The following is a 27328-nucleotide window of genomic DNA, read 5'->3' on the forward strand; positions in this document are numbered from 1 at the left end:
AACTCACAGTGTGTATACAATGAGACAGAAACGTCGTTAAGGGGGAAACATGTCGATGGCGGGGGATGGGGGAGGGGTAGATAAGTAACGGGTGGGGTACGGAGTGAAAAACGTCCTCGTCGGATAGTTAAACTGAGAAGTGACTGAGACACAAATGGGAAGTACTGGCTGTCAGAGAAGCAACTTAGTCAATTTCTCCCCCCCCCTCCGCAACTACCCCCAGGTAAACATGGCAATAAATGTGGAAAATTTGGATCAAGATAACCTATTCCCCCCCCCCCCCATTTTAAATCTCTGGAAATTTGAAGATTCGTGATTTTTTTGCAGATATCTCATTCAAGATCGACATAAATTTGCTGATTTCTCAGGGAAAATTTGCAATTTCCCATCCAAAATCGACTTAAATTTGAGGATTTCTCATCGAAAATCGACCTAAATTTGAAGAGTCCTATTAAAAATCGACCTAAATTTGCAGATTCTCATTAAAAATCGACCTAAATTTGAAGATTCCCATTAATAATAGACAAATCCGATGATTTAGAACCAAAAATTAGCAATATCCAAATGTAAAAAATCAGCCTAAAGTTAAAAAATCCGGAAACTAACCAATTTTTTCCTCAAAAAATCGCAAGAAATCTGGAAGCTCCCACTGAAAAAAATCGACTTAAATCTGCAGGTATTTACGTCAAAACAAAGGATACAGTTGTGTGACCAGAACCATGTTTTTGGGGCCCTCGTAGGCGTCGTAGAGACGTATGATATTCTTGCAAGTGCTGTTGAGATTCATCATTTCAAACTCCATACGCATCCATGTCTTGAAGTTGTCCTTTCCCCACATGCTCTTGGCTGCGAAGTTTCGCCCTGTGAGGGAGAGAAACGAGAGAGAGAGAGTACATTGGGAAGACAGATAGTAAGAGGACCTGGATGGCCAAACTGGGGCTAACCGTTGAGTACTATTTAAATCAAATCTAGAGTAAGAACTATCGTGGAGACAAAGAAGGAAAAGAAGAAGTAGACGAGGAAGAAAGGAAAAGAATAAGAAAGGAACAGAAGAGGAAGAAATCACAATTAATCCAACAAAGACTACGGACAGGAAGTGGTCCGTGCCGGAACGAAACGTTGACCTGATAATTGTCCAGGACGAGACTGAAACATCGTTCAAAGTGTCCTAACCAAAATATAAGACAGTTAACAACAATAATAATAATACATTTTCTACTACTAATAATAACAATAACAACACTACTGCTACTAATACAACTACTACTAATAATAGCTGTATAGCCCTTGTGGCTTAGCGCTTCTTTTTGATAATAATAATAACTACTACTACTAATAATAGTAATAATTATAGCAATACTACTACTAATAACAATAATAATAACACAAATAAACATTTACTCACCAGTGTGGTGTTCCACACAGTGGTAGACAACACCCTGGGTGCCTCTGCCGATCTCATCACCAATATCGTAGTGGTCTTCCAGCGTCCCTCGGCGGTGGTTGATGGCCACTTGGCGTCCCCAACCCGGACCACTCCAGTAGAAGCCCGTGTCGTCATCCTCAACATGGACCATACACTGGACCACACAAGGGAGGTGGTGGGTGGACCAAAACACATACAGTTAGGCTTTAGTCTTGCAAAAATGGTGAACGCGCAAGGATTTGTGTCTAAGAATGGGCGTCAGATCACTTCTAAGTCTAAGAATGGGCATCAGATCACTTCTAAGTCTAAGAATGGCCGTCAGATCACTTCTAAGTCTAAGAACGACCGTCAGATCACTTCTAAGTCTAAGAATGGCCGTCAGATCACTTCTAAGTCTAAGAATGGCCGTCAGATCACTTCGAAGTCTAAGAATGGCCGTCAGATCACTTCGAAGTCACTGGTGAAGCCTCAATTTTTTTCGTAGGCTGGTTGGTCAATAGAGGGGGGGGGGAAAGGATTTTGAAAGCCTATTGACTACATGAGGGTCGTTATAGCTGCCCGAAAGCTTTGAATCCCCCATTATCATCAAATCCAAGCGCTAAACCCACTAGGGTCATGCAACGCTTTAAAAAAACTAAGAGACTAAGATAAACACTTGGTATACAGATATACACTGAGAGATATATATACCTCGCAGTGTATATACCTTACACACTGCATCTGACAATAGTATCCATGGTTAATAATGATATTTTGAACTATTGTCATTAATAAAACCATTAATTTTAAACCGTATTATCTATTATCTATTTCTTGTTTTGGTTACGTAGCGTAGTATTAATTTTGTTTTTTTAAAAAATGGAAGAAAGACTGAATATTCCTATTTATGAAGAACCAACATAGGATATATATACACTGATAGGTATATTTATCTCAGTGTATATACACTGAGAGATTATTTTAATCCTTATTTTAGGGATTAAATTAAAGGGTTACGTAGCCTTAATGATCCTAGTGTAGTAGATAGGCTTTAAACCTCCATTAACCCTCCCTTATATCTGACGACCCTTACCCTTAAATATGACGACCCTTACCCTTAAATATGACGACCCTTACCCTTAAATATGACTACCCATATCCTTAAATATGACGACCCTTACCCTTAAATATGACTACCCTTATCCTTAAATATGACGACCCTTACCCTTAAATATGACGACCCTTACCCTTAAATATGACGACCCTTACTCTTAAATATGACGACCCTTACCCTTAAATATGACGACCCTTACCCTTAAATATGACGACGCTTATCCTTAAATATGACGACCCTTATTCTTAAATATGACGACCCTTACCCTTAAATATGACTACCCTTATCCTTAAATATGACGACCCTTACCCTTAAATATGACTACACTTATCCTTAAATATGACGACCCTTACCCTTAAATATGACTACCCTTATCCTTAAATATGACGGCCCTTACCCTTAAATATGACGACCCTTACTCTTAAATATGACGACCCTTACCCTTAAATATGACGACCCTTACCCTTAAATATGACGACGCTTATCCTTAAATATGACCCTTATCCTAAAATATGACGACCCTTCCCCTTAAATATGACGACCCTTATCCTTAAATATGGCGATCCTTACCCTTAAATATGACGACCCTTATCCTTAAATATGACGACTCATATCCTTAAATATGACGACCCTTAACCTTAAATATGACGACCCTTACCCTTAAATATGACGACCCTTACCCTTAAATATGACGACCCTTACACTTAAATATGATGACCCTTACCCTTAAATATAACTAACAACCCTTACCCTTAAATGTGACGACCCTTACCCTTAAATATGACGACCCTTACCCTTAAATATGACTAACTACCCTTACCCTTAAATATGACTAACTACCCTTACCCTTAAATATGACGACCCTTACCCTTAAATATGACTACCCTTACCCTTAAATATGACTAACTACCCTTACCCTTAAATATGACGACCTTTACCCTCAAATATGACGACCCTTACCCTTAAATATGACGACCCTTGCCTTTACAAGGAACATCAGAAATAGCGCTAACAGAAACAAGGTCAAATCCCTGTCTGGGAGAGCAAAACACCTATAAATAACACAAACGCAACCTTTCGCCCTAATGCTGAGCGAAACATTGCCTAATAGGGTAAGAGTAGCATAAACATCTACATCAGTGGGCATAGAATGTGGCATGTCAGTAATGACCGGCCTAGTGGTCACTGCCCTAGTTACTATACCCTTGATCTGAACGGCACTGCCACTAAGGGGTAGTGCTGCGTCTCTTTAAGGGGTGACAGTTTAGGGGGTAAGGGGGCAGACTACTACCCACAGCATGGGTATGCAGTGGCCATCACCCACAGCATGGGTATGGAGTGACCACCACCCACAGCATGGGTATGGAGTGACCATCACCCACAGCATGGGTACGTAGTAACTACCACATACATCATGGGTATGTAATAACTACCACCCATAGCATGGGTACGTAGTAACTACCACATATATCATGGGTATGTAATAACTACCGCCCACAGCATGGGCGCGTAGTAACTACCGCCCACAGCATGGGCACGTAGTAACTACCACCCACAGCATGGGCACGTAGTAACTACCACCTACAGCATGGGCACGTAGTAACTACCGCCCACAGCATGGGCACGTAGTAACTACCGCCGACAACATGGGCACGTAGTAACTACCGCCCACAGCATGGGCACGTAGTAACTACCGCCCACAGCATGGGCACCTAGTAACTACCGCCCACAGCATGGGCACGTAGTAACTACCACCCACAGCATGGGCACGTAGTAACTACCACCCACAGCATGGGCACGTAGTAACTACCACCCACAGCATGGGCACGTAGTAACTACCACCCACAGCATGGGTACGTAGTAACTGCCACCCACAGCATGGGCACGTAGTAACTACCGCCCACAGCATGGGCACGTAGCAACTACCGCCCACAGCATGGGCACGTAGTAACTACCACCCACAGCATGGGCACGTAGTAAGTACCACCTACAGCATGGGCACGTAGTAACTACCACCTACAGCATGGGCACGTAGTAACTACCACCCACAGTATGGGCACGTAGTAACTACCACCTACAGCATGGGCACGTAGTAATTACCACCTACAGCATGGGCACGTAGTAACTACCACCTACAGCATGGGCACGTAGTAACTACTACCCACAGCATGGGCACGTAGTAACTACCACCCACAGCATGGGCACGTAGTAACTACCACCTACAGCATGGGCACGTAGTAACTACTACCCACAGCATGGGCACGTAGTAACTACCACCCACAGCATGGGCACGTAGTAACTACCACCTACAGCATGGGCACGTAGTAACTACTACCCACAGCATGGGCACGTAGTAACTACCACCCACAGCATGGGCACGTAGTAACTACCACCCACAGTATGGGCACGTAGTAACTACCACCCACAGCATGGGCACGTAGTAACTACCACCCACAGCATGGGCACGTAGTAACTACCACCCACAGCATGGGCACGTAGCAACTACCACCCACAGCATGGGCACGTAGTAACTACCACCCACAGCATGGGCACGTAGTAACTACCACCCACAGCATGGGCACGTAGTAAGCACTCCAATCAACTTAGCAACCCAGAACCAATCTTTTCAACCAATCATCTACTAATACATTCTACTGCGGTAATCTACCGTCTACTTACGGAAGAGTGGACGCTGCCGGCTACGTTAACGGCAGCAACGGAATAGAGACCAGCGTCCTTACTGGACGCTCCGTTAATGTTGAGAATATACCAGTCTGGCTCACTATACATGGGCTGTGTGAGAGAGTGAGCGAGTGAGTGAGAGAATGAGAGAGAGAAGAGAGAACGAGTGAAATAACTCTGTCTAGCAAAGATTAAAAGGCCCTGACTCACACTCACAAACACAACAAATACGCTCACAAACACAACAAATACACTCACAAACACAACAAATACACTCACAAACACAACAAATACACTCACAAACACAACAAATACACTCACAAACACAACAAATACACTCACAAACACAACAAAACCACTCACAAACACAACAAATACGCTCACAAACACAACAAATACACTCACAAACAACAAATACACTCACAAACACAACAAATACACTCACAAACACAACAAATACACTCACAAACACAACAAAACCACTCACAAACACAACAAATACGCTCACAAACACAACAAATACACTCACAAACAACAAATACACTCACAAACAACAAATACACTCACAAACACAACAAATACACTCACAAACACAACAAATACACTCACAAACACAACAAAACCACTCACAAACACAACAAATACGCTCACAAACACAACAAATACACTCACAAACAACAAATACACTCACAAACACAACAAATACACTCACAAACACAACAAATACACTCACAAACACAACAAAACCACTCACAAACACAACAAATACGCTCACAAACACAACAAATACACTCACAAACAACAAATACACTCACAAACACAACAAATACACTCACAAACACAACAAATACACTCACAAACACAACAAAACCACTCACAAACACAACAAATACGCTCACAAACACAACAAATACACTCACAAACAACAAATACACTCACAAACACAACAAATACACTCACAAACACAACAAATACACTCACAAATACAACAAATACACTCACAAACAACAAATACACTCACAAACACAACAAATACACTCACAAACAACAAATACACTCACAAACACAACAAATACACTCACAAACAACAAATACACTCACAAACACAACAAATACACTCACAAACAACAAATACACTCACAAACACAACAAATACACTCACAAACAACAAATACACTCACAAACACAACAAATACGCTCACAAACACAACAAATACACTCACAAACAACAAATACACTCACAAACACAACAAATACACTCACAAACACAACAAATACACTCACAAATACAACAAATACACTCACAAACAACAAATACACTCACAAACACAACAAATACACTCACAAACAACAAATACACTCACAAACACAACAAATACACTCACAAACAACAAATACACTCACAAACAACAAATACACTCACAAATACAACAAATACACTCACAAACAACAAATACACTCACAAACACAACAAATACACTCACAAACAACAAATACACTCAAAAACACAACAAATACACTCACAAACAACAAATACACTCACAAACAACAAATACTCACAAACACAACAAATACACTCACAAACAACAAATACTCACAAACACAACAAATACACTCACAAACAACAAATACACTCACAAACAACAAATACACTCACAAACACAACAAATACACTCACAAACACAACAAATACACTCACAAACACAACAAATATACTCACAAACACAACAAATACACTCACAAACAACAAATACACTCACAAACACAACAAATACACTAATAAACAACAAATACACTCACAAACACAACAAATACACTCACGAACACAACAAATACACTCACGAACACAACAAATACACTCACGAACACAACAAATACACTCACAAACACAACAAATACACTCACGAACACAACAAATACACTCACAAACACAACAAATACACTCACAAACACAACGAATACACTCAAAAACACAACAAATACACTCACAAACACAACAAATATACTCACAAACACAACAAATATACTCACAAACACAACAAATACACTCACAAACACAAACAAATACACTCACAAACAAATACACTCACAAACACAACAAATACACTCACAAACACAACAAATACACTCACAAACACAACAAATACACTAACAAACACAACAAATATACTCACAAACACAACAAACACACTCACAAACACAACAAATATACTCACAAACACAACAAATTCACTCACAAACACAACAAATACACTCACAAACAAATACACTCACAAACAACAAATACACTCACAAACACTACAAATACACTCACAAACAACAAATACACTCACAAACAACAAATACACTCACAAACAACAAATACACTCACAACCCAACAAATTAACTCAGTATTATAATAATATTGTACTCACAATAATAATAATGGCAACAAAATAATAATAATAATAATAATAATAATAATAATAATAATAATAATAATAATAATAGTAATAATAGTAATAATAATAATAATAATAATAATAATAATAATAATAATAATAATAACAATAATAATAACAACAATAATAATAATAATAATAATAACAATAATAATAACAATAATAATAATAATAATAATAATAATAATAATAATAATAATAATAATAATAACAATAATAATAATAATAATAATAATAACAATAATAACAATAATAATAATAATTAATAATAATAATAATAATAATAATAATAATAATAATAATAATAATAATAATAATAATAATAATACCGACCCTGAACCTGAAGGAAGGTACGATGGGTTCCCAATCACGATACCACCTGACTTCGCAGGCAGGATAGCCGGAGATCCTGCACATGAGTCGACCAGAGGAGTTAGCCTTGATGTGGATCTCTTCCAGAGGCTGCAGTACTCTAGGGTACTCACAGAGTGCCATCTTGATCCTCTGACGGGACTCTCCGTGTTCGTTAGTGACGATGCACTCGTAGCGACCCACGTCGGCGTCCGTCATCCTGCGACGGGAGCGTCGAAGTTGTCAGAGAGAGAGATGCGGGTGTTCGAGGGGGAGAGAAGTGGTGAGAAATGTGTGTAGGCGATTGTGAGAAATTCCAATGTGTGTGTATGTGTGTGTCTGTATTTAGGTGTGGGTGTATTTAGTTTGTGTATGTGTGTATTTAGGTATGTGCGTGTATTTAGGTGTCTGTGTATGTATTTAGTTGTGTGTATGTATGTGTGTATTTAGTTGTGTGTATGTATGTGTGTATTTAGTTGTGTGTGTGTGTGTGTTTACGTGTATGTATTTAGATGAGTATTTGTGTGTGTTTATTTACGTGTATGTATCTAGGTGAGTATGTGTGTATGTATTTAGGTGAATATGTGTGTGTGTATTTAAGTGCATGTGTGTATCTTACACAACCATCTATACAACCACATCATCCTTCCACTAACCAAACTAAAAACCCTCAGCACAGAAACTTTATTTATAACTAAAACACGCATTGAAGAAAAGAAAACACGTCAGAAAATAACAGTACACAAGAAAAATGTTAACAGCTCCAGGATAAACCAACGTCAACAATATTCCTTTGACATCCGTGGTGGAAAAAGTTTTGCTCTTTCACGTTGCTGGTCATTGTGGCAGCTGGTCTGTTTACTGCTGAGGATGTGTGTAAGGGGGAGGAGTAGGAGACAGGAGTACGAAGAGGGGGTGATGGAGGAGGAGATGGAGGTGGTTCTTGAGGCAGGGAATAAGGTTAAGAAGTGGAGGAGGAGGTAAGGGAATGAGAGGAAGAGAGGAGGGGATGGAGAGGAGAAAGAATGGTGGAGGAAGAGGAAGAGTATAAGGAGAAAAAGGAGGAATCAAGGAGGAGGATGGCATACGAGAGAGAGAGAGAGAGAGAGAGAGAGAGAGAGAGAGAGAGAGAGAGAGAGAGAGAGAGAGAGAGGACAAGATTATGACCTAAAACGCTTTCTTGATAGTTGTGACAGAACCCACAGGCACAACACCAGACACAAACATCTCTACGACATTCCCCGTGTCCGACTAAACCTTTACAAAAATTCAATGTATGTCAAAGGCCCTAAAATCTGGAACACCCTACCTGAAAATTCTAAAACTGCAGACACATTCATCACCTTCAAAACTACCATCAGAAAACATCTTATCTCCCTGATACACCCTGTCAACTAATTACACGAATACCACCTGGTGGTTCACACTTACACTCACTCACCCATTTGACCATAAACAGAAATATCAATCTCAATCTCAAAATAATGAATCTTAACTAGTCATAAGTTGGCCTGTGATACTCCAATACTGAAACTATGTATAGTGCCAAAACAAAAGCATTCACATTGCTAAACTCACAAACTAGTATTTAGTCACTTAGCCATAATACCAACTTACCTCATAATTTTGTAATATTTTAAACTTAAGATTTAATCTAAGTCTGCCCGAAATGCCTAGCCATGCTAGGTGTTCTAGTGGTACACTCTGTAATTATTATTTTACTACATGTAAACCACACAACAACCAAATTCTGTAAACTCAGCATTGTAATCCTTATAGAGAATAAACTTTGAATTGAAAGTGAAGAGAAAAGGAGCATAAGAAAAAAAAAGAAAGAGGAAGATTCTGAAGAAAAAAAAATTAAGATTAAAACAGAAGAAAAGAACTTGGAATAAACCACAGAATGATACAGAAGACACACGTACAACACCCGGTTATCTTTATACATGATATCTCACGCCAATGGCTATCTCTCTCCCATACAAGATCACACACACACACACACACTGCAGACGACTTCATAAACAGATGTACCAAAGTGCTGCACATATCTTTTGCAGGTGGGTGTTTATACGTGGTTTATACGTGGGTGTTTATACGTAGTTTTTGTATGCCTTTACACAACTCTGGTGGCGGGTCAGTGTGTGTGTGTGCTTGTGTTAATTTCTTGCACAGGTAAATTTAAAAGTCGGGATTATACATCATTGTACTTAAGCAAATATGTATTTAAACCATGGAATGGGTGGGGATTCTACTTGCAGAAATAAATATTATTATTATTATTATGGCAAGCGAGTGCTTGAACTCCAGGCCAGTGCGTAAGCCACCCGTTCCATGTTATTACGATCTCGTGAGTAAACATGTATCTCTCAGGTACCTGTCGAGGAAAAGACAGATCTCCCCCGTGGCCTCCTGGGTGAACTTGTAGCGACCTTTGCCACCCACGTCGATGGGAATGTTGTCTCTGAGGAATCTGACCTTGGGCATGGGGTAGCCATAGGCATACCACTTGATGGAGGCGTTGAAGCCCTTCAGGCCGTACTGGGTATCGTGGTCCAGACGAAGGAAGCGCGGGGCAGCGTAGTAGTTACCGTAGGTATCGCGGTTGATCCGGAAGCCCTCGGGGACGTAGGGGCCGTCGCCTCTGAAATCGTAATTGGGATCCAGCTTGGGCTCGTAGCTAATAGGTGGCAGCTCCAGCTTGTACCTGCAGGAAGAGGAGACGCGAAGTTAGTGTCAGCGAGACGCAGCTACCTGATGACTAACACAATCAGGTCTTGCCATCTGAAAACCACTATAATATGCTATAATTCGTCATATATTGACCAAAAGAAGTTAAGAAGCCGCATCTTAAATCAGAATAATCACAACTGAAGGTTCCAACAACCTTCCGGGACTTTGTTTACCTCGTAGTCAGATGAGTATCAGATGGAGACCCTGACCGGTTACCAGGAAATAGTTTACCTGCAGATCCCACAAAGCTACCAGTAGTTAGTTGACCTGAAGGCCCTGATGGAGCGTGAAAGCTCTTAGACCTTAACACACTACCAGGGGTTAGTATGTTGCTCCTGACGAAGAGTGAGAACTGAGTCTCAACGAGCTAACAAGAGTAAACTTGCCAGTAGGTCACGACGCAGGTTGAGAGCTCTAGGTTCCAGTGAGCTTCCAGGAGTAAACTTACCAGTAGGTAACGACGCAGGGTGAGAGCTCTAGGTTCCAGTGAACTTCCAGGAATAAGCTTACCGATATGTCATGACGTAGGGTGACGGCTCCGACACACCGTACTTGTTAGCGACCCTCACACGGAACTTGTAGTCACTTTTAGGCAACAGGTTGTTGATGTCGACGCCAGAGCCGCGGATACCTGTCGATACCCAAGAGTGAACCCATGAACAGGTACAACATTAAACGTGTGAGAAGATGAACAACTGAACAGGCGAACAATACACAAATAACAGCACAGAGGAGACACTGATAACTACGTTTGTGTATTGTTCCAGCCACGGTACCGTGCCTTTTTGTTCCTTAAGTGAACAATAATCACACCAACAGCTGAAATGATAATCGCATGAATATTTAAGAACATGAACAGATGAATAGGTGAAGAACAAAGGTGATTTTAAACGCCGATGGTTGACTTCTCCCTTCGTTTACATTTTCCTTCGACGCTTTTTTCTGTCTCTTATTTTGCAGCTATTTTATTGTGGTATGTGCTATTTCTCTGTTATTGTATTTTGTCACTTTACACTTTCTCCCGTCCTCCGTCTCCTCTCCAGCTCTCTTTTCCTATTTTTCCTCCCTGTCACTCTGTCTCTCCCTCCTCTTATGCTGTGAACCATAACCTAACAATCAACTAATCCACCTCTCGCACTAATCCTCCAGCAAATCCACTTGTCGTACTAATCCCCCAACAAATCCACTTGTCGCACTAATCCCCCAACAAACCCAGCTCTCGCACCCAGCCCATTTCTCTCTCTAACCCCCTTACCTGTCCTGACGGTGACCCACTCTCCTTCAGGACTCTCGCACATTTCCACCTGGTAAGTGACGGGTGGGCAGGGCGTTGAGGGCAGGTAGGGCAGCCAGCTGATGGTAGCCCGACGGTCTGACAGGGCACTGATCATCGGCTTCTCCGGCAGGGGCATGGGTACGCCCGACCGTCGTATCCTGTCGAAGCCCTGGTACTCATCCCCGACGGGGCGCTTGATACGGCTTGTCAAGGCTGTGGAAGAAGGGTGAAGAAATAGCATAAGTGAACTACTAGCGAAGTAGATGAGGGGGAGGGTGTTCGAACCCATGGCTTGAACCCATGAAGTACTAGCTCTGCTAGTTTTAGGACTGGGTTTCCATGGGTTCGAACTCCATCCATTCCTTGAGTTAATACGATTTTAGGTGTATAACTATATCAAAATATGGCAAAACAGGGGGATGGGCTCTGGTGAGAGTCTGTAACTTTAAGTTCTGCTGAGTCTGTCACTTTAAGGGGGTTCTGGTGATAGTCTGTCACTTTAAGGGGGCTCTGGTGAGAGTCTGTCACTTTAAGGGGGCTCTGTTGAGAGTCTGTCACTTTAAAGGGGCTCTGGTGAGAGTCTGTCACTTTAAAGGGGCTCTGGTGAGAGTCTGTCACTTTAAAGGGGCTCTGCTGAGAGTCTGTCACTTTAAAGGGGCTCTGCTGAGAGTCTGTCACTTTAAAGGGGCTCTGCTGAGAGTCTGTCACTTTAAAGGGACTCTGCTGAGAGTCTGCCACTTTAAAGGGGCTCTGCTGAGAGTCTGCCACTTTAAAGGGGCTCTGCTGAGAGTCTGCCACTTTAAAGGGGCTCTGCTGAGAGTCTGCCACTTTAAAGGGGCTCTGCTGAGAGTCTGTCACTTTAAAGGGGCTCTGCTGAGAGTCTGCCACTTTAAAGGGGCTCTGCTGAGAGTCTGCCACTTTAAAGGGGCTCTGCTGAGAGTCTGCCACTTTAAAGGGGCTCTGCTGAGAGTCTGTCACTTTAAAGGGGCTCTGCTGAGAGTCTGCCACTTTAAAGGGGCTCTGCTGAGAGTCTGTCACTTTAAAGGGGCTCTGCTGAGAGTCTGCCACTTTAAAGGGGCTCTTCTGAGAGTCTGTCACTTTAAAGGGGCTCTGCTGAGAGTCTGCCACTTTAAAGGGGCTCTGCTGAGAGTCTGTCACTTTAAAGGGGCTCTGCTGAGAGTCTGCCACTTTAAAGGGGCTCTTCTGAGAGTCTGCCACTTTAAAGGGGCTCTTCTGAGAGTCTGTCACTTTAAAGGGGTTCTGGTGAGAGTCCTGTAGAAGTAGTTAGTCTGGACTTTGTTGCTCAGGGAAGTCAAGTCATGCAAGTCCTTTTGTCAGATATTCCATCAGGTCATCCCTCAGGTACATCGCCAAGGAGGTCCTCCATCAGGTCCTCCGTCAGGTACTGCGTTAAGAACTCCGTCAGGTAGGTACTCACTCTCACAGATGAGTTTGCCCTGGCAGGAAGCCTCCCCGTGTTCGTTCCAAGCCTTGAGCATGTAGACACCAGCGTCTTCAGTGTTGACATATCTTATACTAAGGCGGATGAGACCTTCAGAGTCCCTCTCGATCACCACGCGATTCCTGAGGGAGGGAGGGAGTGTGAGTGCAAGTCCAGATGGAAAGGAGTGTGAGTGCAAGTACTTGAGTGGGAAAGAGTGAATATGAGTGAAGGTCCAGAGGAAAAACAGAATGAGTTTCTTTCATTATTACTCACGAAAGCGAATACGAATGAAAACGAACCACGGAATTTGCAGTGGATTTAATCCCCGCCCGTTCCGTGGATATTTTCATTATTATTATTAGTTACTATTATTATTATTCGTAACCCAGGAGACCAAAACCGTCTACACTTAACGCGACTCTGGCTAAGAGGAAAAGAATCAGATGTAGTGTTCCTTATTCTTTGATATTCCCCTTTCTCGCCCATTTCTCATGCATTCTATTCACATTATCTTCCCTCCGACCTATTTCCAACATTCTTCCATCATTATTCTCCCCTCTCTGGCAGCCCTTTCATCAGTCCCTGGCAACGGTCAACAGTCTTCTAAAATCACCTCCACTCTCGCGTATTTGACGTCCACTCCAGGGGAGGACTGAGTCCAAACCAGCTCCACGCTCACCTTAGGTAGAGCTCCTGGTCCCTCAGGGGTTACACTATCCACAAGCAGTTACTTCCATAGCCTGACTATCCTCACTGCTTAGCCTATCCTCATCCTCACTGTTTACATTTTCTTGCTGCGTCAGTCGTAACCATTACCAAGTTGCGATCTTGTTCGTCTTAATTATCAATATGCTGGCTGGTCTTTTTTTAATAATCAAAAATTAGCTGCATACATTGAGTTTATAATTTTTCCCATCAGTATCCTCAGCTGCATAATATCCTCAGTTTTATCTCTATCCTCGGCTTCGTACTATCCTCTACTTGCCTCTGTCCTCAGCCTTATATTATCGTCTGTTTCACAATATCCTCAGTTGCAGGCTATCCTCAGTTGCAAGCTATCCTCAGCTACAGGCTATCCTCGGCTACAGGCTATCCTCAGCTGTAGGCTATCCTCAGCTGCAGGCTATCCTCAGCCAGCCTGACTTCCACTTAGGAAAGTGAGTGAACAAGTAATCAATACACTCACGCATTGTTAAACACCATTTCTAGTCCCATTGTGTTGAAGGAGAAAGAGAGAGAGAGAGAGAGAGAGAGAGAGAGAGAGAGAGAGAGAGAGTAAAACTCACGCCACCAGAACATCACTACGTACTCCTCTCTCTGGCCGCCCTAAAACAATTTAGTTCTGCAAACTTCCCAAACCCAAACCCAAACCCAAATCCAAAAAAACACACGTGTGCAACAGTTATGGAGGAAAACTCTTCTCCAGGCTGAGGGACTGACCACCTCACAACTACGTCTTCAATAGTGATGGACTGATGACACCATCTTTACATCTCTACTGCTACCGCTGCCTCATCTGTATTTGACTGAAACATTTCAACAATAAGGACACCAAACTGCTACACATGTGTCTTGATCACCACATATGTGTCACTAGCACGTTTAGAGACCATACAATAAGTGTCAGGGGCCCGAGACTGTTCAACTGCCTCCCACCATACATAAGGGGGATTACCAACAGACCCCTGGCAGTCTTCAAGCTGGCACTGGACAAGCACCTAAAGTCGGTTCCTGACCAGCCGGGCTGTGGCTCGTACGTTGGTTTGCGTGCAGCCAGCAGTAACAGCCTGGTTGATCAGGCTCTGATCCACCAGGAGGCCTGGTCACAGACCGGGCCGCGGGGGCGTTGACCCCCGGAACTCTCTCCAGGTAAACTACAGGTATGTACCTCAGGTACTAATTAATGCCGGTTCCTTCCAGTCAACAATAACCAAACGTTCTTCACCTCAACACAAAAGCACTGACAACAGAACTGGCATAAAAAAAGGGGACTGGAACCCTTTATTCTCCCCTCAGGAAAACTAATTTAATACTGTACAAGTGGACACAAGAGCAAGGAAATGGATTCCTATCTGCTCCCCTCAGCCAAAAAGAGATGGTTAGCAACGCTCTCGCCTCACACACACTGAGTGTCAGAGGTTCGATCCCCGACATGGGTGGAAAGGTTGGGCGTTTCCTTACTGCTGCTGTCCCTGTTCACCTAGCATTAAGTAGTTATCTGGGTGTTAGTCACTTTACACCTGTTGTCCATGGTCACCCAGCAGTAAGTAGGTGGCTGTGTTAGTGGACTGGTGTGGGTGGCATCCTGGGGGACAATACTGAAGGACCACAATGGAAGACAGACAGTCCACTATGACACACTGACTTTCTTGGGATATCCTGGATGGCTAACTCTTCTTACCCTGGGTTATCCTGGGTGGCTAACCCTCCTTACCCTGGGTTATCCTGGGTGGCTAACACTCCCTACCCTGGGTTATCCTGGGTGGCTAACCCACCCTACCCTGGGTTATACTGGGTGTCTAACCCTCCTTACCCTGGGTTATCCTGGGTGGATAACACTCCCTACCCTGGGTTATCCTGGGTGGCTAACCCTCCTTAATCTGGGTTATCCTGGGTGGCTAACCCTCCCTACCCTGGGTTATCCTGGGTGGCTAACCCTCCTTACCCTGGGTTATCCTGGGTGGCTAACCCTCCCTACCCTGGGTTATCCTGGGTGGCTAACCCTCCTTACCCTGGGTTATCCTGGGTGGCTAACCCTCCTTACCCTGGGTTATCCTGGGTGGCTAACCCTCCTTACCCTGGGTTATCCTGGGTGTCAAACCCTCCTTACCCTGCGTTATCCTGGGTGGCTAACTCCCCGGGTTAAAAATCCCAACAGATCTTATCACTTACGTGCCAATTACCGGACTACCGTTCTTGTACCACTTGTACTCTGGCTCTGGACGACCCACAACAATGGCCTTGAAGAGCGCCTTGTAGCCCTCAAAGACCTCCTGGTCCCCGATGACCTTCAGGAAGACAGGGGCTTCCGCGCGTCTGTTGGGGTCCCTGGAAAAAAGTGAAGAAATAAGGAGAATGCACGTGAAATAAGGAGAACGCGAGAGAAATACGAAGAATGCAAGTGAAATAAGGGAAATACATGTGAATATGAACGCTCGTGAAATAAGGAGAATGAATGTGGAATAATTGACGCTATGATAATTATACTTAGGTGTACATGTACCTAAATAAACTTACACGTGCAATAAGAATTCACATATGTGAAATAAGGAGAATGCACATGAAATACAGAGAATGCACGTGAAATACGGATAATGCACGTGAAATCCGGATAATGCACGTGAAATAAGGTGAATGCACATACCTAATATAATAAATCAAAGTAAAATAATCATTAGCAAAAACAATAATCGAGCAAAAAGGAAAAAAGGGGGAATCAAAACTGGAGCTCAAAACGCCTCATAGATTACTGGAAGGCAAAAAAAAAAAAAAGAAAAAAAAAAAACTTTTTTTTTTTTTTTTGGCGGGCACAACTTACACGTCGTCCGCAACCTCCAGCTCGGCTTCGTGTTCGATTTGTCCCTCTCGGTTCTTGGCCACGACTTTGTACTTCCCGGAGTCGCTGTAGGTGCATTCCTTGAGGTAGAGAGTCTGTCCGTCTCCCTCCCGCCTGATGCGGAACTTGTCGCCGTCAGGGACGATAGGCTTGCCGTTGAAGAACCAAGTCAACTCAGGCAATGGAACACCGTCGTATTTCACCGACATCTTGACGTCACGTCCGGGCAGCTGTTTAATGTTTACGCGCGAAAAGACATTCGAATTAGGCCAAAAATAGTGAGGAATGTATATATACATATATATATATATATTACAGAAATGATATTAGTCCCATTATAGAAAATCATATTATAAATATATATTGGAAAACTTCCGCTGAATCTGGCAAACAATTCAGGCATCATTTTTTTTTTTGAAACTCGTTTTCTATGCTCTGTTGATTGACGATGATATTTTTTTAATGTGGAAATGCTTGTATTTTTTTTAATATATTAGATTTTTCCCACCGAACTGAATTGGCCAGAGGGGATAAAAATGTTAAGGAAAAAACAAAGAATATTTAAAAAAAAATATTGCATTTTTAAGGGGTAACTTAAAAAGAAAACTAAATAATAAATTAACCTGAGAAAAGGCGAAAAAATGAAATAAAATTCTTAGGGTTAACTTAAAAAAAAATATATAATAAATTAGTTAACCCGAGAAACACAGTCCAATAAAAAAATAAAAAAATAGTAGGGGTTAACTTGTAAAGAAAAAATAACCTGAAAAAACAACCCTACCCCCCAAAAAATTCTTAGGGGTAACTTAAATAGAAAAAAATAAATTAATATAATAAAACAGGCCCCCCAAAAAGTCTTACGGGTAACTTAAAAATAAAACAAAATAAAAAACCCAGACCAGAGAGGCCTAGCTTGTGGCTAGGCCTGGGGACAGTTGGTCCCAAAGATGAGGAGGTACTTGACACTCCCTAAAGAGGGAGCCAAGGCCGGGCCACCACTTGGAAAAGGCCCGGGCCGGGAGAATACCGGCAAATCAAAAAGAAGAAGACTAAACCCAATAAAACACAGCCCCCCAAAATACTTAGGGGTAAATTAAAAATAAACCCAATAAAACACAGCCCCCCAAAATTCTTAGGGATAAATTAAAAATAAACCCAATAAAACACAGCCCCACCTCCCTCCCCAAAAAATCCCCAAACGAGAGCTGTTTCTCACCTTAGCCTGGTTGGGGAAGGTGGATGTAAAACACGGGGGTTCGAAACTCTTCCTGATGGTAACGTCACATTCGGTCTCCGCTGCACCATGAGTGTTCTGTATCACGCACTTGTATCTCCCAGTGTCGGAACCCATGGCCGGATACACCTCCAAGAACGCCTGCAAAGTCGAGAACGATTGAAAAAAAAAACACGAAGAAATATACACGGGAAACAGAGATAAACATTAAAAAATAGTGCAGAGAGGCATAAAACACAGAAACTGGGGTTTGGGTGAAAAAATCACGAACAGAAAACGGGATGCGTGGTTAACACACCTCGTTAACGTATTTATATTTTTTCAAAGTTAGAGACAGTTTATTTAACGATAGTTACTGCTAAATTTACTATAGAAACACGGAAGAAAGCAACGATATACTGTGTCTCGTATATACACTGAGAGGTGTAATGTGTCTCGTATATACACTGAGAGGTGTAATGTGTCTCGTATATACACTGAGAGGTGTAATGTGTCTTGTATATACACTGAGAGGTGTAATGTGTCTTGTATATACACTGAGAGGTGTAATGTGTCTCATATATACACTGAGAGGTGTAATGTGTCTCGTATATACACTGAGAGGTGTAATGTGTCTTGTATATACACTGAGAGGTGTAATGTGTCTCGTATATACACTGAGAGGTGTAATGTGTCTTGTATATACACTGAGAGGTGTAATGTGTCTTGTATATACACTGAGAGGTGTAATGTGTCTCGTATATACACTGAGAGGTGTAATGTGTCTTGTATATACACTGAGAGGTGTAATGTGTCTCATATATACACTGAGAGGTGTAATGTGTTTTAAAATATGACTCATGTTAAAATCAAGGTAGAATGCAGTCTTAATAATCTAGCAAATGGAGATAAAATCTAACTAAGCTTTCAAACCGACTATCAATCGACAAACATCGAAAAAAACAAAAAAAAAAAAATCTAAAAATCTAAAAATTACAAAATATAACTTCTAAAAATTACAAAATATATATTTTTTAATAAACATTACCAAACAAATATTCTAAGCATTACAAAATATAATTTTTTAATCAGCATATTCAAAATATAAATTCAAAATTTAAATTTTTAACATATTCGAAATGCATAATTACTTGAATGTGTCTGTGAAAAATAAACATTCCCTCTGAACATTAACAGAAGAAATTGTGAATAAATCATCATCGTGAAGTTTGTAAAGCAAAAAAAAAAAAATAAAAAAATCTAATTACAACATTTAATTTTACGTTAAGGAAAATCATATATTCTTTTTTCGTGTGTCTTTAAAATTAAAAAAATGAACATAAATATATATATATATATATATATATATATATATATATATATATATATATATATATATATATATATATATATATATATATATATATATATATATATATATATAGTATATATCATTATTATTATTGATAAATTTTACTAATATCTACTTCCCGTTTTCTAGTGAAAGGGACAAAGTCAACTAATTTTTTTACGGTAACTTTTTGATCTATAACTACAATAAACAGATCCCACGTGCGAGAGATTGAACAGGTAACATAAATACGGTCAATAAATGGCTATCTTGTTCTGGTTCTTTATCATTAACGTATTTTTAATACTTGTTTTGTCCGTCTCTTCACCTGTTTCTGTAAAGAACACAAAAGTTACTTTTAATGATTTACTTACGAGTTAGGAAAATATATTTATTTATTTTTATAATTAATAAGACACATATTGGGGTACCTCGACTTACGAACTTAATTCGTTCCAGAGGCTGTTTGAGTGCCGATATCGAACGAATTTGTTCCCATAGGGAATAATGTAAATTATATTAGTCTGTTTTAGACCCCTAAAAATGCATTTACATAATTGTTTGAGTTGGGAACTGTTCGAAACTCGAGGCACCACTTATATATATATATATATATATATATATATATATATATATATATATATATATATATATATATATATATATATATATATATGTCGTGCCGAATAGGCAGAACTTGCGATCTTGGCTTAAATAGCAACGTTCATCTTGCCATATAGGACAAGTGAAAATTTGTGTATGCAATAATTTCGCCAAAATCATTCTGAACCTAACGAAAAAAATACATTTCACTGTGTTTGTTTAGTATTAAATTACTGTAAACAAATCAAAAATATATTTAGTTGGGTTAGGCTAAAATAAATTGTTCTTGTTATAATAAGGTTAGGTAAGTTTTCTAAGTTCCTTTTGGTGCAAAATTATAAATTTTTACATTAAAATTAATGAAAAAAATATATCTTTAAACGTATAAGAGAAAATTTCAGAAAGAACTTAATTTTAAATGAGTTCTTACTAATTGACCAGTTTTACATATTCGGCACGACATACATACATACATACATACATATATATATATATATATATATATATATCTATATATATATATATATATATATATATATATATATATATATATATATATATATATATATTGTATGCATATTTATACATAAATCCCCCCTCCTTCCCCCCACACACACATACACATTGATAGTCCAATACAAGCCCTATTTTAGTTATTAAAGTGTTCTAGCCTGGCGAAGAGAGACGTACAGCCTCAACGACCCTCGTGTATTAAGCTTTGATCCCATTAACCCGTCGATTACATATCTTTAATACTTTATTTATTATTAATAACTCAGTATTGGAACAAGTAAATGCAATTATGTCGGCCTTTTTTTCCCCTGACTCTGTCTCATTATTTCACTTTGTGCTCAAATTGGATGCAGGAGACAGCATTATTATTTTTTGTGATTAGTTAATTGCGTGTGTGTGTAGTCACCTATTGTGGTTGCAGGGGTCGAGTCATAGCTCCTGGCCCTGCCTCTTCACTGGTCGCTACTGTGTGTGTGTCTATTCTCTAGCCCTCTATATTATTCTCAAGCTCTAAGGAATCTATCCTTCTCGGTCTTTGCCCCTTCTCTCCTTTCCTGTCATTCATCCTCCTCGCCTATCCCGTTCTATCCTGCCCTAGCTCTAAGTGTTACTCACCCTATCTCCGTCGTAGGTAAAGAAGGCTCGGTCTCCCAGCTTGATCTCCTCACCGTCCTTGTACCACTTCATGTGAGGTACTGGACCACCCTTCATGGAGACTGGCAGCCGGATGGTCTCACCCTCGTCGAAGGTCATGTCCTTCAGGCCCTCCGAGAACCTAGCTGGCCCGTCTGGCTGACCATCCTCGCGCTTGAAGCCTGTGGGAAAAGGAGTGAAGGAGGGAGTGGAAAGAGGGAGGATTTGTGGTCACCATCACATGAATTTAAGAGGAGCTGAATTAAAGAGGAAGTGAACTAAGGACCTGAATTCAAGATGACTTGAGCTGAATCTTTCGGATAAATTTACAGTCAGCTCGAATCATCAAAAAAAGAACGTCCAGACGGTATGAGGAGAGTTAAATCTATATCCCTTTAGACCTTGAACTTCAAGTTGATTAGTTTCTCACTAACTTTACGTAAGAGCATAAGAAAGGAGGAACACTGCAACAGGTCTATTTACCCATACTAATTTTGAAGCTACCCAAGGTTTTAGCTTCAGTAACCCTACTAGGCAGACTGTTCCACCTGTTCCGTACTAGGCAGAGCTCGACCCCTCGAGGAGGACTTACCGAGAACGGAGAGCATGGCTGATGACTTCGAGTCACCCTCGGCGTTCTTGGCCACGCAAGTGAACTCTCCCATGTCGCCCTCGGTGGCAGAGTCGATCTGGAGGAGGACTGTACCGTCGGGGTCAACGATCTGCTTGAAATGCTTCCCGTCTATGTTGATGGGTTGACCATCCTTCAACCTGTCGTGGTTGATGGTTGGGTTAATAAGATTTGAAGCATACATGAAGGGTCATTAAGAACATAAGTACATACCAAAGGAGGAACACTGCCAAAGACCTAATGGCCCATACTAGGTAAGTCCTTGTGTGGCAAGCAAAGAGTACGTAACCTTTATTCGGCGCATGTACACACCCTCATTGAAAGTCTATCTCCCCCAACCAGCGAGCCAGGTACTAGGGCTGATGATGGGGCCCCGTCGTTCAATCAGTACCCAGGTTCCAGCCAATGAGGAGATGGTTTTGGCAACCGCAGAGGTGTTGTGGGTACCACTCACCTGTCTGCCCTTGTCATTCCCATTCTAGAGCTGGTTGAAGCACGATCTGCTCTCTAATGGCCTCTATCCTGCCGTGCACTAATACTTATTGTTGTACATAGTGTATATAGTGTACATACATCTGTTCTAAATTTGTGAAGGATAATACAAGTCAAAAGTTTTTCTGCTGTGTTTATTTTGCTCCCTTTACACCCAGGATAACAGGCCTTTGGGACTCCTGGGTTGTAATACCGTGTTAAACACAAATCCAGTGACACAAACATTCGCCCAACCCATTTTCAATACTACCCAAGGAATGAATGCTACCCAAGGAATGAATAATACCCACAAGGAATTCAGTGCTACCCACAAGGAAATCAGTGCTACACACAAGGAATTCAATGCTACCCACAAAAAATTCAATGCTACCCAAAATGAATTCAATGTTACCTAAGGCTGCGAGCGACCTGTTTACCACCACTAAAGAATACTTTAACCACTTAAGTAGGGATGAAAGTAAACTCTAAGTGTATACACTGAAAAACATACACTTTCTCGGAGTATATCATCACGAAGTAAGCATTAGGACTTTAATCTCGTCCAGGGCAGCGGGGCATAATGACGAGGGCACTAGGGGGCAGTGCCCCCATTCCTGTCCAGCCGTGAGGGGACCCAAATGTTCATTCTCTTTATTAAACGAAATAAAAGATACGAAAGTCTAAATCTCAAATTAATTTGTGTAATTTTAAAGTATGTAAATCCGACTAATTAATTATAAGGATGTATCAGATTTATATATATATATATATATATATATATATATATATATATATATATATATATATATATATATTATATATATATATATATATATATGTATATATATATATATATAATGTACTGCACTTGCTTGGTGAAGCAGGATTGATGCGCTGTATAATCCCTACGGATTTAGCGCTCCCCATAATGATGGCAATGATAATAATAATAATAATAATAATAATAATAATAATAATAATAATGAGGGGGGGCTGATCCATATATCCAAATATCGACGCGACTTGACTCGACATGACCTGACCTTCCACGGTCTGACCCTTCCTTCACAACCTGACCTTCCCACGGCTCTGACCCTCCAGGACTTCACCCTCCGTGACCCCTGACCCTTCGCCACCTCGTGAGACTTACCACTGGACCTCTGGTCTCGGAGATCCTCCTAGTTTGACCTCCATCCTGACGGGGTAGCCGAGGATGACCTTGCTGGCCTTCAGGCTCTGCAAGAACTCCGGCCTCGAAGGAGGAGCTGAGGAAAGAGAAGAAAAAATGTTGTCGGCCGGAGGATCGAGTCTACAGCATTATATACGCCTAAACACTTCAGTTTAACAGCGTTTAGAAAAACGGACACAACTGCAGTATAGCGAGGTCTTTTATCGGCAACGTTTCGCCCATAATGAGTCTTTATCAAGTCACAAATAGATCTACCTGGGAAACGAGTACATGAGTACATACAGGGTGGAGAGTACTCATGTACTCTACCCACGTAGATCTGTTTGAGAGTTGATATAGCTTACTGTGTGGGTGACAAATTTTCTACCGTGTTGGCATTCTATACTACTTGTCCCCATCAACAACGTTCGAAGCCAGAGAAAAATAACTCGTTAGCACTAACGTGTGACGGAGAGGACGGCTTCGGCTTGCACGCCCCCTTCTTCGTTGTTGGCTACTACAGCGTAGCGTCCAGCGTCCTCCTGACTGACCGTCTTGAACTCGAGGTAGTAGTGGCCATCAGCCGTGACGCCCGTGTCTATGATGTCCGTCGGGAATACCTGGTGACCGTCCTTCAACCTACACGAAGATGAGAGAAACAGATAATACACGGGTCAGAAATTGTTGCGTTTGGGGTCCTAGATATAGCGGTTAGTTATGATTATAGTAATAATAATAATAATAATAATAATAATAATAATAATAATAATAATAATAATAATAATAATAATAATAGTAATAATAATAGTAATAATAATAATGATAATAATAATAATAATATAATAATAGTAATAATAATAATAATAATAATAATAATAATAATAATAATAATAATGATAACAATCAAACAAAGATTTTATTAGTGCAGTAAACAAAAACACACACACACACACACACACACACACACACAAACAAACACACACGTCACACAACTAAGGTCGCACACACACACACACACGACAAAGATCCCTCACACGTCACACACACCGGACAAAGTTCACACACACACACACACATGACGAAGGTCAAAGAAGGTCAACTTACCACTTGACCTCAGGCTTGGGGAAGCCTGTGATCTTGGCTCTCAGTATACACGTCTTGCCATCCATAACCTCAACATCTTCTGGCTTCTTAGTCACCTTGGGTTTACGCCGCTCAGCTGATCAAATGAAAATGAGTATTGTGTTACCATTTCAATCATGGGGAATGGGAGAGTTGGATCCCCATTGCTGGGATCAAGAACCCTACACCAGCTCCTACTCTGTATGTGGATGCAAATACATCGACACACACAGGAGCTGTGGATCGACCCAAGCAACCACACACACACACACACACACACACACGTTGGCTTTCCTACATTAGTTTTAAAAACCAAGGAGAGCTCTCAAGGTTTATTACAGGGATAAACCAGACATCACAAGGCTTAAATTGAATTAAAAATCTGATTAAAATATCCTCGCGGTAGCCGAGTGTGTGTGTGTGTGTGTGTGTGTGTGTGTGTGTACTCACCTATTTGTGGTTGCAGGGGTCGATTCATAGCGCCCACTTAACACACATAAACATTACAGACTGATTAAAAGCAAAGGCACACGTTTCAGAACAAGCCTTTACTGGAACAACGTTTCGCTCAGTGTAGAGCTTTATTGTTATGCCAAAGCTCTGACAGGAAGGGAACCAGTCATAACTTGGTAAAGCTCTAGCAGGAAGGGAACCAGTCATAACTTGGCAAAGCTCTAGCAGGAAGGGAACCAGTCATAACTTGGTAAAGCTCTAGCAGGAAGGGAACCAGTCATAGCTTGGTAAAGCTCTAACATGAAGGGAGCCAGTCATAACTTGGTAAAGCTCTGACAGGAAGGGAACCAGTCATAACTTGGTAAAGCTCTGACAGGAAGGGAACCAGTCATAACTTGGTAAAGCTCTAACAGGAAGGGAACCAGTCATAACTTGGTAAAGCTCTAACAGGAAGGGAACCAGTCATAACTTGGTAAAGCTCTAACAGGAAGGGAACCAGTCATAACTTGGTAAAGCTCTAACAGGAAGGGAACCAGTCATAACTTGGTAAAGCTCTAGCAGGCAGGGAACCAGTCATAACTTGGTAAAGCTCTAACAGGAAGGGAACCAGTCATAACTTGGTAAAGCTCTAACAGGAAGGGAACCAGTCATAACTTGGTAAAGCTCTAACAGGAAGGGAACCAGTCATAACTTGGTAAAGCTCTAACAGGAAGGGAACCAGTCATAACTTGGTAAAGCTCTAACAGGAAGGGAATCAGTCCTGACTTAGTACATATCTACAACAGAGCAAAAACACTCTCTCGAATACAGGCTCTTTTTCTACGAGTGTTTTCCACTACATCACTGGTTTCCAGCACATATTTAAAGTCTTTCAACTCACGTCTGACGATGAGGGCGGTTTCAGTGCTGGTTTCGTTCACCTCGTTGCTAAATTTCAGTCTGTATTGGCCGGAGTCGACGGCCCCGGCTTCGACCAGCGTGAGTGAGATCGTAGCCTCGCAGTAAGACGTCTTCTTGACGTCTATCTTGATCTTCCCTGAGGCTTCGCATACGTCTCCGTCCTTTGTCCTGAAGTGACGGAGAGGAGGAGATGACGATGAAGCCGGGGGAGATGCAGGGCAAGGATGGAGGGAGATGAGAGACGTGTAGATTGGTACGGAAGACGAGGAAAGATAGGTGATGCGGGGGCTGTTTGGTGTGTTGGTGGAGGAAGTGAAGGAGAGAGGGAGTCGTAGAGAGGTAATGGAAAGAGGGAATGAAAACAAAAGGGCAAGAAACGAACGAGACATACGTACAGAGAGGGCAAGCATACAAAGAGGGAGTGGAACAGGAAGCAAAGGGGAAGGAGGGGGGCAAGAATAACGAATGAGAATTGCGACACAAAACTGGATAACAAGACTTACTCTTACGTGCGGTCAGAGTCCTGGTGCAGAGACGGAGGAGGAAGAGAGGGAGGGAGGGAAAGAAAGAGAGAGGAAAAAAAGGGAGAGGGAGAGAAAAAAAATGGTGGTGGAGGGGGAAGAAAACAGGAAATACCTAAACTCTAGAACTAGTCACTCGAGAATGTAATCTAAGTACAATTCCAGTGTGTACATAAACGGAAGTGTGGCCAAGTGCAGTCATGTAAACAATACCTGAAGTACTTGTACGTTGCTATTACGAACAACGTACGGTCCTTCCCAGTCCTCTACAAACAGTTTACGAAATATCACATTACAAAATATCCACAAATATTAGTTTCCCAAATTCTGCATTAAATATGTCCTGGAACACAAATGTATTACTGAACTAGACCTGTTGTTTGTGTGTAATCTTCAAGTTCTTGTCAGTTCCCGTATTTAGTAAGACAAATGACTGTCGGCAAATGTTTCGGTACTTGGACTGACCACTTCTGCGTCCAAGGGTCGACACGTTTGCGGTGTCCTAAATGAGTCCATTCCTGTCCGTTTCCTTCGAGTTCTTATATTCTATAGAATGTTTTACCGGCTTGTTTTAATGTACCGTGGGATAGCCATGGTATTATATTGTACCATGAGAGACATGGTATTATATTGTACTGTAATAGCCATGGTATTATATTGTACCATGAGACGTGGTACTATATTGTACCATGAGACGTTTTATTATGTTGTACCATGAAAACCAGGATACATTGTCCCATGAGATTC

The 27328-nt window shown here is 41.3% G+C and overlaps 1 protein-coding gene across 10 annotated transcripts in view; it reads right to left on the reverse strand.

Moving 5' to 3' along the window:
• The window catches only part of Obsc (Obscurin), a gene marked incomplete at its 5' end in the record, with an annotated part of 440143 nt that overhangs the window by 44686 nt on the left and 368129 nt on the right, over positions 1–27328 (reverse strand). For all 10 annotated transcript variants that reach the window (XM_070082639.1, XM_070082647.1, XM_070082643.1 and 7 more), the window contains 17 exon segments: positions 702–861; positions 1406–1580; positions 5199–5312; positions 7976–8213; positions 10371–10700; positions 11237–11357; positions 11982–12215; positions 13441–13586; positions 16339–16494; positions 16985–17232; positions 18219–18377; positions 21298–21497; positions 21908–22086; positions 23568–23682; positions 24049–24224; positions 24690–24804; positions 26041–26228. In XM_070082639.1, the coding sequence (XP_069938740.1) occupies positions 702–861; positions 1406–1580; positions 5199–5312; positions 7976–8213; positions 10371–10700; positions 11237–11357; positions 11982–12215; positions 13441–13586; positions 16339–16494; positions 16985–17232; positions 18219–18377; positions 21298–21497; positions 21908–22086; positions 23568–23682; positions 24049–24224; positions 24690–24804; positions 26041–26228 (3054 nt within the window).

The sequence above is a fragment of the Cherax quadricarinatus genome, chromosome 7 (genome assembly GCF_038502225.1).
Source record: "Cherax quadricarinatus isolate ZL_2023a chromosome 7, ASM3850222v1, whole genome shotgun sequence".
Taxonomy (NCBI): domain Eukaryota; kingdom Metazoa; phylum Arthropoda; class Malacostraca; order Decapoda; family Parastacidae; genus Cherax; species Cherax quadricarinatus.